Consider the following 12,118-nt stretch of genomic DNA (forward strand, 5'->3'; position numbering starts at 1 on the left):
AGTTCTATTCATTAAGAAACCTTAGTATTGCAAGCAGCTACTTTATCAAAAATATAAAAAGGTCTAAACGTTCGATTAACCGTCATTTTTTCTCACAATTATAGGAACTGAACTCAAAAGTTGCAATTTGGCGTCCAGATGGACCGTAACCTAAGATAGGTGATTCGATTTTGGATTTCGGAAATCAACCCCCTGAGCCAGGATCAAAAGTCAGATACATTTCATTGTCATTATGATATGGCTGTGCTATATTTTTTATCGATTTTGGTACTGTTATAACGTAATTGTCGCACTATTTTTGGGGGATTTGTGGGCCGCAATTACCCATTACTCAAATATTCTCACTCGCGCTGCACTCGGCCAGGTGACGCGACGCGATGCCGCACTGCAAGTTGCTATGGAGAACTGCCATTGGTTTTGCTCTAGGTCACTAGAAACCAATTTCGAAAGAAAATTCAAAGGGCTCTAACTTTTGAACTAGTAGCCCAATCTTGGAACTGTTTGAAATTATGGATTCTACAGGCCATATTCTATAAGAAAATGTTTTTTTCCGGTCGATCTGAGACAATTTTTTTTTTGAGCCTCAAAAGAAGGCAGTGTATAACCTTCCTTTTTTACCAAAAATCGACTACACCAAAATTTCTCGGGAAAACACTTTTTTTTATTAATTTTGGTGCGTAGAATCCAAAACAATTCGTACTTTTTCGATCAGACTTCTCAATCAAAAGTTATAGACTAGCTAGGACAAATGTTAGCGGCAGGAAAAATGTTCGTAAAATGGAAAAATCCGATTTTTTCAAAATATTCCAAAACCAAAACAATTTTCAAAGATTTCTAAAAGCTTTGACTGCGCAACTTTTCTTCCATTTAACCAAATTTGTATATTTCACCCTCTCTAAAATATGCGGATAGGTAGTGGTTCTCCTTATCACGCCATTTCGGACAGTGTTTGGCTTTGGGTGAGTTTATTTTACCTGTATTAACTTACTGGCACAATTAGCTTAAAAAACTAAAAAAATTCCAAAAATGTTAGTGCAAAAGTTCATTAGGTTCATTAGACTTTCGCCAATAACCTACGGTAGTTTGGCGACGTGCAATAACAGTAACAACCAGAGAGCGAGATGCTATGGTAGTGTATTATTATGGATACAGTTTATATTTATTGGAAGATTTGTGCTTCTTCAGCCGATTCATCGAGTGTTAGATGATTTTTGATGGAATAACGTTCATAAGAAATGTTGGAATTGTTGAAAAGGCAATAAAATTCCAACAAAAATGTCCCCGCGAGAAAGTATTCTGATGGTCCAACAATTGTGTCCTATAAGGGCGAAAGTGCTAAAGCATCTAACAATTACATTATTTATTATGATTAAAACGCGCTTCCGTGAGTAATTTTAGCGACTCTAGTTAAGACAACGATTTTCAGAAAGTTATTTCAACTTTTTCAATGTTTTCTTATTTTGTGGAACGTAAGCAGTCGTACGTTTGATTTTGTAGTACGATAAAAATCTCCATATCGCCCCAATGATATCAAAAACGGTAGTCGATAACGAAAGCAGGGTTGCTAACCGGTTCAGCCGGGACTGAACGGCAACTTAAAACGGCTTAGCTATGCATATTTTACCTACATTTGCAAAAATTTCATATGTTACTGAAGATCGCACCTACCTCCCATTGCGAAATCGAAATTGATTTTGACGATTAACCTGACTTTGATTTTACGTTGGTTGGATTTCCAACGCTCATACAAATATATACCAAGTGTTACATAAAGGAGGTATTCTTTGATGTTCATGTATTATTAAAAATACCTACCGCAAATAGCTATTGCTGTCGGAATTTATTGAATTTCAACAATGAACTTTATGTTAAGTGTTAACCATAATCTTTTATCAATCATAGTGTACTTAATCTACCGCGTTATACCTGTCCACTATTGGTTACCCAACCCCTTGTATGCCTAAACGCTTTCTGCTTTCTGTATAAGTGCTTGTTTGCGATTGTGTGTGCGCCAATGGAAGCTCTACGTTTCCGTTTTCATGAACGGAATTGGTCCTTTACCGTTATCGCATTGCAATTCTACTTAATAATAAAATCATGATAACACACCACCTTATCAGAAAACCACCAGGAAGTAGAACAGGAACTAAAACATTCAATTGGCTAATAAATTAAATCAGTAGCCTAGTTTCTGCGCAATGGAAAGTTCGGCTACGTACAATTTAGGTGAAAATTCCCAATTGCAAAGGAAGCCATCCGACGGTGACGGTTCGTCGTATAAAAAATGTTGCTATTTTCTATTTTGTTGCCGCATTCCCGTTGCGTCTGTTGCAGATGAGGTTGAAGTTCTTGATGGTAAATTTAAATACCAGGTAATTGTTAACATTTTGAGTTGGTTACCAAGTGATTTACACTGTATGTAGAGCTTGGAAGCGCTCAAGGAACCATTAGTAAGTGAACAACACGTCGCGTTGCTCAAACATGACGAATGTAACGTGTCTGAGCCAGAAAATGACAAAACGGAAAGTGCATCTGATCACACTGCGATAGCAGATGACGAACCTAACGAAGAGAGTTGTACTGACGCTTCTTCATACAATGACCATGATCTTTGTGAAGCGGAAATAGTAGAGGTTGTCGATGACGATGACATAACAGAAGATATCCCGGATGTTAATCCTTCTCGCGAAAATGAAGGTAAAAACAAATCGCTTGGGAGGATAATGAGAAAATGGCGCTACACACAAAATGTGAATAAGTTTGCTAGTTTAATCGCCTAATTCTCAATTAAACGATCATTTCGCTTGTAATGTTCATTCTTTTTTTTTACAGATGACGCGGGTTTGTCAGAAGCAAACTCATCGCCAATGGTTATACCCAAAGCGACCCATAAGAGTGGAACTCCTAGTCCGGTATCACAAGGTAGTAGAAAAGATCTGCCTGTTAAGCAAGGAGAAGAATGGAATGCGGGTAATGAGGAGGACATCGACAGGCTTGTCGCGATACATACAAATAGGAGTAGTTTATCCAGTTTAGGTGTAAGTATTTTGCACAGACGTATAAAAACAAATACAATACTGGAGATTATAGCTCACGATTTGAATTGCAATCGAAATTTTTTACTGTTTTTCAGTGGCATGATCGACCCTTATAGCTATTGATTCAAAGTTTTGACAGAGAGGGGTGGAAGTGATTTTATCACACTTTTGGTTGTGGCGGATAAGAGAACAAATCAGTTAGGTAGTACAATTAGTTATACACCGCAATATTCCTTATCTGCCAATTTAGGTTGGGGAAAGAGATTGGGTAGATGTAGGCTGTAAGTTTCGTAATCCTCGCGTAATACACTATGATGGTAATTTGTATACCCATAATAAAAACTTGGTGCTGTATTGATGAGTTCGATTACAAACAGTATAGATAGGTACATAATATTTTGTTGATCCTTACTGAGATTTTTCTGGGGACACGCAAACAATTGACTTTTTTCGAATTAGTAGTCACTCCAAAGAACCTGAAAAATGTATTTAGGCCTGGTCTTTCCACCTTCCAGTAACGGCAAGATCTAACATTGAGCATAAATTTCTGAACATACCTAAACGATATAAAGTGCTCGTTTCTTTGAGTTTGGCATGTTATAGCTAACTTTAAAACCACATGACCCCATTCATCATGTATCAAATTTTAGTATGTACCATTTCTTAACACGCACTTCGTATTTTATTTCCCCAGTCTAATGTTTGGTGCGATACATCGTCATTTAGGAAATAAATAGTTGTAAAAACATTTCCCTCACCCAAAATTGTTCTCTATCATTAAAAGAAATTAAAAAAACGTATAGTTAATTCTTACATTGATGTAGTAACAATAAAAATTACATTTTGAAAATAAAATTACTCGCGCTATGTTAGGAAAGATTCAATTAATAGCATAGGTACTAAGAACAAAAACCTTTTTTCACAGAGGAACCTTCGCACAATAGCAGTGCAAAGGAAAAGACAAGTGGTGGATTATGAAGAATAAGAAGCGGGGATGAGGGAGCTTAACACAAATTCTTTTAAGTAACTTCAGTATCACTTCTTTACTTTGTTGTTTCCACTTCCACAGCAGATTTCCGTAACTCATGGTTTCGACTCTCATTTTGAGATTTTATGAATTATGAAATATTCTGATCCGCTGTTCTTAATTTAGGTGGTAAAGATGAACTGAGGAATCTCTTTCAGTCAATTTTCGTTTCCTTGCGACCACTTAGAAATTGCGGGATTTTTACACCAGATCCTGCAGTTCTGCAGCATTTCACTTTTTTTCTAAAAATAAGTTTGTTAGCATCTGATTTCTTCAGACTGTATGCAGCAAAAGTTATCACATTTCACTTTATATAAAACTGTTGTATTTACTTTACTAATCTGGAGATGATAAACTAAGTTCAAGCTTACTTTTCAGATAAATAACCTTTTTTTTTAATTAAAAACATAAACAATCCTTTTTAAATTCTTATCACTTTTTAATTTGTCTGTTTCAGTTACGTTCAGATTCAATGGCTAGTGTCTACTCGGGCGCAGGTGAAGGCCGATATGGTGCAGTGGCAGTTCGTGGTCAAGTAGAATTTGGATTACAATATAATTATAAAGCGGGCGCACTGGAAATATTAATAAAACAATGTAAAGATCTAGCCGCAGTCGATGCGAAACGCAATCGCTCGGATCCATACGTTAAGGTTTATTTGCTGCCAGATAAATCAAAAAGTGGAAAAAGGAAAACCAAAGTTAGGAAACATACCCTTAATCCCGTTTTCGATGAATGTCTTAAATTTCATATATCGATAACTGGCCTAGAAACCCGAACTTTATGGCTAACTGTCTGGCATTCGGACATGTTTGGTCGTAATGACTTCTTGGGGGAAGTCAGGATGGCATTAGAAAATAAAGTTTTCGATGATCCTACTCCAAAGTGGTACAGTTTACAGGAGCGGGTACGCGCACGTTTAAGTATAATTGCCTCGATGACTAATTGTTTTTTGCAGACTGAACCGTTTGAGGACGTGCTGTCATTTAAAGGGGACATTTTAGTGGGTCTAAAATTTGTTCCACCTGATATGTCAGTCGTGAAGAAAGGTAAGAGATCTCGAGGGACATTACATGTCAAGGTTAAAGAAGCAAAGAGTTTAACTGCCGTGAAGAGTAACGGAACTTCGGATCCTTTCTGCAAAAGGTAAATGTTGACAATATTAATATTTTGCGTGACTGATAATCCATCTTTTAGTTACCTTTTACCTGATAAAGGTAGAACTTCGAAGCAGAAAACTGCTGTTATTAGAAAGACGGTCAATGCAGTGTGGAATCATACATTTTCATACGATGATGTGACGTTGCAGGAGTTGGCAGAACGCTGTCTAGAGTTAACTGTATGGGATCACGATCGCTTGGGCAGTAATGAGTTCCTAGGTGGTGTCAGATTTTCTTTGGGCGAAGGTAAGAGTGTTCTCTCATCTCTGTTCTGCCTTATAGTACCTATACTCTTTAGCTATTAACCATAAGGTTTTGTATGAGGTAGAAGGTGTACATACCTATACATATGTTTGAAATTCTTCAGTTTCCATTGTTTCTTGTCTTTTGTTTTGTTTACCCCAAAAAATTTTCTCATTTCTCATTGAGAAATACACACAAAAAAGGTTTTTTTTTAAAAAAAAACCTATTGCGGTGTTGTTTTATTTTTTTATTGCTAGCAGTCTAGCATGATAGAGCCTCAGCTGTACAAAATATGTTTTATTAATAAATATTGTTTACGCCGTTTACGGTGTCTCGTAGATGAATAATATTGATTTTTGAAAATCCAGCACCAAACCAAAAAATGAAGAAAAATTTACTGATTAGCTTTCTTATTTTTGCACGTTTCTGTCCCCCCTTCTACGATGAATAACCTTATCTTTCCAGACTTTTCTTGGTCTTTTTGCACCTTGTTTACTGGTTTTTCTTCACATTCTTTGCTCATGGGCAAACCATTTGAACTATGCACTTCCTTTTATAATAAATCAAGCATAATAAGTAAGCATTACCTCTTAATATAATTACCTACTATTTACATGTTATTTATAATGCAGCCCTAGCTCTGGTTGCTCCTATATATGATATTCTGTTTAATTTTCTGAGAAATGTTAAGTTTGTAAAAGTGAATAATTTGGTTTAAGCTCAGTTTATCTAACCTTAATGGACAATCTTAGAGTTTAAGGACCCACTAATAAATCTTACTCGTAGGAAATAAGCGACCAAGAAGTGTTGCCGTTTATAAAACTTGCATTTATAGGTAAACATTATGGTAAATCTGTTGATTGGATGGATTCCACAGGGAAAGAAGTTTCCTTATGGAAAAGCATGTTGGAACGGCCTAACTTTTGGGTCGAAGGTTGTTTACCGTTACGACCAACGCTGGACTACAGAACGTCATAATCTGCATCATTTTTTAAATGTTTTTATATAATGTAGGTGTTCAATGTTGATTAGGTGATACTGCCTAGTGAGTAATAATTATTGTTGAAAGAGTAAGTAATTTTTTACTATAGCTTAATGTACGCCTTTTTAGGTAAAATCTGTTTACTACATTCTTGCGATATATATATATATATATTAACTCTTTATTCATGTATAAAAATTTAACTTTTTCACCCTAAAAGTTATTATTCCTATTAGATTTTATACATATTCATAAGTAAAACGTGAGTGAGTTTGCGTTCTTCCAAATAATATAAATGTTACGACTGTTATTATTGTACATTTTGTGCCAAAAACTGGACAAATAACAAATGCCAAAACATATCTAGAAAAAAGCAATTTTTCTTCATATCACCTCTGGAGAAACAAAAGATGACGTTGTACCAATCTCCAAAATAAACCAGTAAACCACCATGTTACTAGACAATTGACTGCTGTGATTTTGCACTTTTTTTAATTACTCTAATAAGTAATCGTATACCTATGTGGTGGTTTACGTTGGTGTAGGAGGTGCTTATAATTTGAAAAACTAATGTAATAATGTCATTCTATATAATTACCATAGATCTACGGTTTTAAAAATTCTTAATTAAAAACATTTGTATAAAAATTCCATTTGATGTACTTATTCACCCAGTTTCCTTAATGCCATGTGACATTTATTAGGTGGATACACCCCACACAATGGTATGGCATGCACGAATTATACCCACATCTGTTAGAAGTGTTCATTTAAGGCGTGTAACAAATACTCCATAGCATCGTTTATGATCGCAATTCAAAAGTTTACTATTGTAAGTAGCTAAATTACTTCTCAATTGAAGAAAGGAGGACAGTCGCGAGGGAGCATAACATATGGAACAAAGTAAACAATATGCAATACATAATGCAGCATCGAGACTAAACTAGTATTACAAGATAAATTGATCCTGATCGTTCTAACAGGTTGTGAAGGTAAGGAATTTTTACATCTGCTACCGATTAAAAACAATGCAAGAAACATCGAGATAACACGCAATCGCGAGTTTAAATTCAAAGAGGACGCCATCATAACCAAATATTGAAACGTTTGAAAACACGATTTATTAACGACGGGCCGAAAATAACGACGTGCCACAATTTTCCAAGTGTTTAGTTTTAATTTTCTGGCGTTTATTTTGTAATGATCGTTCTTATTTTCAAAGAAAACGGAGAAAAGCTGCATAGGACGAGTTAAGCGGCTTCAACGATAAACTGAAAACTGGGTCACGTGACATTACGCGATGACGTAGTAGGTACGACGTCATCGCACGTGACTGATTTTAAAAAATGGTCCAATCACAGCGCTTTTAAAACAAAATTTGGCATTGTTTGGATTTCACACAATTTAGGAGAAAACTAGGTACTTTTCTATTTTGAAAAACTAATCAGTGATTCTTATAATGAAATGCACAGAATAAATTATAAATTCCGTTGACGGAAATTGCCATCTTAAAAGTAACCCCCACAAATTTTAGGGGCATGATGATTCATAGTAAAAAAGATAATTTGTTTATGATTTAGTTATTAAATTTGGGCATCAGATTTTAAAAAAAGAAGGAAATTATAACGCATTATTTGCAATGGTGTAGCCGCCAGGGAATCCAGAGCCTTCAGGAAAAAATGAAAATAGTTACTAAAGGTCCCACAGTTTGGAACAGATGCTGTAGGGTTGAATTCTAAAAGGACAACTGAACGTCTGCAGATGTTCATGTATAAGGGCGACTTCTAGGCTACCCAGAGACCGATTCCAACAGGGTTACAAAATGTGGTAAAGGTCTCTTTAAGAAACATTTGCAATATCTTTATTAATTTTTTCCATCACTCTCGCAATAAACCTACATACTGCTACCTCAGTGCTCTAGGTATGTACACCGAAACGAAAGTACACACAAGTTCTACTTTAAGCTGACCAAGACCTATTGTAGCTGCTCTAGACTTCTAGCACTTGCAGTCCAATAAAATAAATAACACAGGTCATATACAAATTTCAAATCGCTACCTCGCCTACTACCATCTAGTGAATGCAATCTTGAGTCGAGATCTCACTTGATTAGGAATTACAATCTCACGTCTCGGGTAGTTTTCGAAAAAAAAAATTGTTTATATTGGATAATTAGAAAGAAATGAAAGCTACTAACATAACATGTGATTATGAGGTTGATCAACACTGTGGCACCAGGGCGAGTAAACTATTGCAAAAAGCTACTCCTTGTTTCCCAACACTCATATACATCTATCATCATCACATCTATAAAAAATGGAGCACAATAGTTTATAGCTTGGTTTATAGTGATTTATCTGGTAGAATATGTTAATTTATTTTCCCTACACCATGATGGTAGAAGGGTTTTGATTATAATAAATAATAACGTTACAATTCTTGTTGTTTATTCCAAATTATGCTGTAAAGGATCATGACGGTTGTTGGGGCTATAATGTAACAGGAATTCACAGTGATAACCGAAGGCTTTATTAATTAGAGCGCGTTAAAGCAAATTCAAATTTAAGCGCGCTTGCGTTTGCGCAGTACCGAGGAAAGAATATGTAACACATCTGCAAGTGGTTCCCGATAGAAAGAAATTGCCTCAGTATCCCGCCTCTCGCTAATACGACGTTACCTATAAATCCTAAAAATGCAATGTAGAAATGGATACGCGGGACCTTGCCAATGGCAATTGCCCAATTTGAACGGCGCCCCCACGTTAATTTTCCTTGAAGGAAGTATCCCGAGATGAGGATGGCTAAGGTTATTATGGTTTTACTGTTTCACCTTACATAAACGATCAGATCAGACACTTTTAAAGAACGCTGCCATAAATGCCATGCGAAAAAAACTTTTGAGCACTCGTCTAGTAGTATAAACTGCATCTTCCATTATGAAGTGCAGGTGGATTTGAATCGAAAAGCACAAGATATTGAACCATTTACCAAACTGTACCACTTAATACCTTTATGGCTTTTGAAATATTCCTAATATACTGCAATTACACACTATCCCTAAGAGCAGTTTACGTTATATGATTTCTTTTGCGAGTTGTTCTGTTTTGAATGTAAATTGAAAATACCTTTTGGCCCCAAAAGTGGTCGATAATGATTTTATCATTTTTTAATAGATTTTGATGGTTAGAATCAAATGTTCTTCTTGGCTTAAATTTCACAGCTATGTACTTTGTTGGAAAATGTGCAATAAGTACTGTTTAATAAATACACGAGGAACTTTTTCTCATATAATTGATTTTCAACTTAGCGAAGAATGTATAAAAGTCGTTCATTAAATGTAGATGAAAATGAGGTACATAAAACAGATGTAAAAATACAATTTTTAAATTGCAAACCGCACTGGAAAATTTTTGGGGTTGTTCACAGCAAATATAACATTTATAAATTAAATACCACTTAACTTACTTTTCTCGAATTGTTTACAAAACAAAAAAAAACAAAGCAAGAAAATGAAAAATAATTACAATATTGTGACTTTAAATCTACTTAATGGACTAATTCATCTACTTTCCGGTTTCGGTTTTGGAGGCTTAAAAGATTTCAATTTTTTTGGTGCTTTCCCTTTTGATTTTGATGAACCTCCAGCTTGAAAGGTTAACCAGCTATCAACACGATTTTGGCGTGACTCCTAATGAGAAAGTGTTAGAAACGGTGTATCAATTGCCATGAATACATACTTCGAAGTTTTTCTGCCATTCCTTTTGCGCTTTTTGGTTCTCTTCATCCTCGATTTCTTGTTCACGTTTACGTTTCCTCTCCTCTTGATCTTTAGCAGCTAGGTCGCGTCGTTTGCGTTCCATATCTGCAAAAAGTTTCATGGTGAGAACATAAACAGCATGTTTATATTTCTCGGGATCATCTTCGGGTACGCTGTCCTTGCCTTCCTTTCTAGCTTTCTTTCGTTTCTCTACAAGCTATAAAAACACTTATTAAATTGCTTTTTTGAATGTGAATGGGGCAACTTTTTAACTATGACTAAATCATACCATTAAATCTGTACGGCCTTTGGCTTCTTCAATTATGTCCATGCACTTCTGTCTGGAGTCTTCGCTCTCTAAAGTTTTCCACGCCCGACTCACTACTTCAAATGCCTGTTGTGAACGTTCAGCATCGTCTTGATTCTTGTCAGGATGCACCAAAATCGAGAGTCTTCTGTAGCTCTTTTTAATATCCTCCAGCGGCGTATCTGGATCAACATTCAACACTTCGAAGGGATTTAAATTAAAGTATGTGGAGCCTGGTCTGAGTAATCGTTCAATTTGTTGTTTGGGAGTCAATACAGAATCTCTTTTCTCTATTTCTTTCACCTGTGACATGATTACTTATAGGGAAATTTACGAGTAATTTTACAGAACTTACCTCGGTATAAAACTCGTTAAATTCAACCTCTTTTGTAATAGGCGCATTATTGCGAGCCATTTGCTTAAATTTTTCTTTATTTAATAATAAATTTGTCTGAATGTGTTTACATATTTTTAGTATTAAATGTTTGATGTTTGACAGCAGTTGTATAATTTTGCAGTTTTCTATACGTGATGTCTTAGTTACTAAACTTTCAGATAGCTTATTCAGGTCGCGAGATGGCGCCAGGGTTAACAAACCAGCATAGATATATAAATACCTAGATACAGCCATCCTTAACAAACGTACCTCGGTTTTTAAAAAACATATCAAAGAAATTTGTACATCTCTCCATTACTTTCTAACCAAGAAGAAACATGTTCTATCTCTTTTTATTGCATTAACCACTACGTCGTACGCGAATCGGACGCTTAAAACAAACTTAGCGCGTCCCATAAGTCATGTGACAGTTGACACATTTCACGATCGCGCGAAATCAAATCTAACTAAAAATATTCGCCCTAAACATGATGGACGGTTTTTTTCACTAAATATTATGTAATTATTGCGTTATCAAATGTATATGAATAACATTAGTGCTTGCCATAATGATAGACGCGTCCATAATTGTTATTCCTGAAATAGTTTTATTACATAGAGCTACGCCATTTAAATTTGGGACTATGTTTACGTTGTTTGGCATGATGTGCTGCAGTGAATTCATTGCTGGCTTGCAGAATATCAAAAAAACCGTAAGTAAGTCAAGTTTATGTTCAACATTTTAATTTCAATTGCATGGTTTTAGGCGTAATGGTAACGGAGATTAAGTTGCGACAGGAAGTGAATTCGTTTCCAATTATCATTTTGGCCTATATAATGTTGATGCAGTGCGTTTGTATCATGATCACAGGATCCGTGCAATATTCTTAGGAAAACGAGATTTATAGACTGTGTGTGCGTGCAATATCAAATTTTTTATCGCTACGCGTCTTGCCTACCTTTCGGCATATGTCCAATCGGTGGGGTTTCTTTTTGAAATTATAGTGCTAATTGTAGTAAGCAAGCTACACGTGTACATTTATTTAAAATAAATACAACATCTTAACAATGATATCCAATTGGTGATAATACTCATTTAGCGAACATTCATTACGTTTCTAAAAGTTCACAATCCGAATAATCGTCAGATGAAATTGACAAATCCGAATCATCACTGCCATTATTAACACTTATTATAAAGTTCAGAAACATCAACCAATATAACTTCT

At 35.4% G+C, this 12,118-nt stretch overlaps 2 protein-coding genes across 4 annotated transcripts in view; one reads left to right on the plus strand and one right to left on the minus strand.

The window, feature by feature from the left end:
• Positions 1-7,101, plus strand: part of LOC116166044 — a 34,675-nt gene extending 27,574 nt beyond the window's left edge. For all 3 annotated transcript variants that reach the window (XM_031480865.1, XM_031480867.1, XM_031480866.1), the window contains 5 exons: positions 2,833-3,038; positions 4,523-4,972; positions 5,024-5,211; positions 5,263-5,471; positions 6,304-7,101. In XM_031480865.1, coding sequence (XP_031336725.1) covers positions 2,833-3,038; positions 4,523-4,972; positions 5,024-5,211; positions 5,263-5,471; positions 6,304-6,446 — 1,196 coding nt within the window. In that variant the 3' untranslated portion in view covers positions 6,447-7,101. The remainder of the gene's footprint in view (positions 1-2,832; positions 3,039-4,522; positions 4,973-5,023; positions 5,212-5,262; positions 5,472-6,303) is intronic.
• Positions 7,102-9,723: 2,622 nt separating this feature from the next.
• LOC116165634 (dnaJ homolog subfamily C member 8) lies at positions 9,724-11,029 on the minus strand. Its single transcript, XM_031480240.1, has 4 exons — positions 10,869-11,029; positions 10,496-10,816; positions 10,187-10,423; positions 9,724-10,137 (listed from the first exon to the last, which is right to left on the minus strand). Exons 1-4 carry the CDS (start codon positions 10,926-10,928, stop codon positions 10,009-10,011), a joined length of 747 nt encoding a protein of 248 aa, XP_031336100.1. The 5' UTR covers positions 10,929-11,029; the 3' UTR covers positions 9,724-10,008.
• Between the last annotated feature and the right edge of the window lie 1,089 nt (positions 11,030-12,118).

Source organism: Photinus pyralis, unplaced genomic scaffold (genome assembly GCF_008802855.1).
Source record: "Photinus pyralis isolate 1611_PpyrPB1 unplaced genomic scaffold, Ppyr1.3 Ppyr1.4_LG3a, whole genome shotgun sequence".
Taxonomy (NCBI): domain Eukaryota; kingdom Metazoa; phylum Arthropoda; class Insecta; order Coleoptera; family Lampyridae; genus Photinus; species Photinus pyralis.

What these genes read in the sequence shown, in the direction of transcription:
- LOC116165634 (XM_031480240.1), bottom strand. Translation starts at nt 10,928, where the DNA reads ATGGCTCGCAATAATGCGCCTATTACAAAAGAGGTTGAATTTAACGAG. An exon ending in AAGGCCGTACAGATTTAATG is followed by an intron (nt 10,424 to 10,495) that starts GTATGATTTAGT and finishes GTGTTTTTATAG; the next exon opens with CTTGTAGAGAAACGAAAGAA. An exon ending in AATGGCAGAAAAACTTCGAA is followed by an intron (nt 10,138 to 10,186) that starts GTATGTATTCAT and finishes CTTTCTCATTAG; the next exon opens with GAGTCACGCCAAAATCGTGT.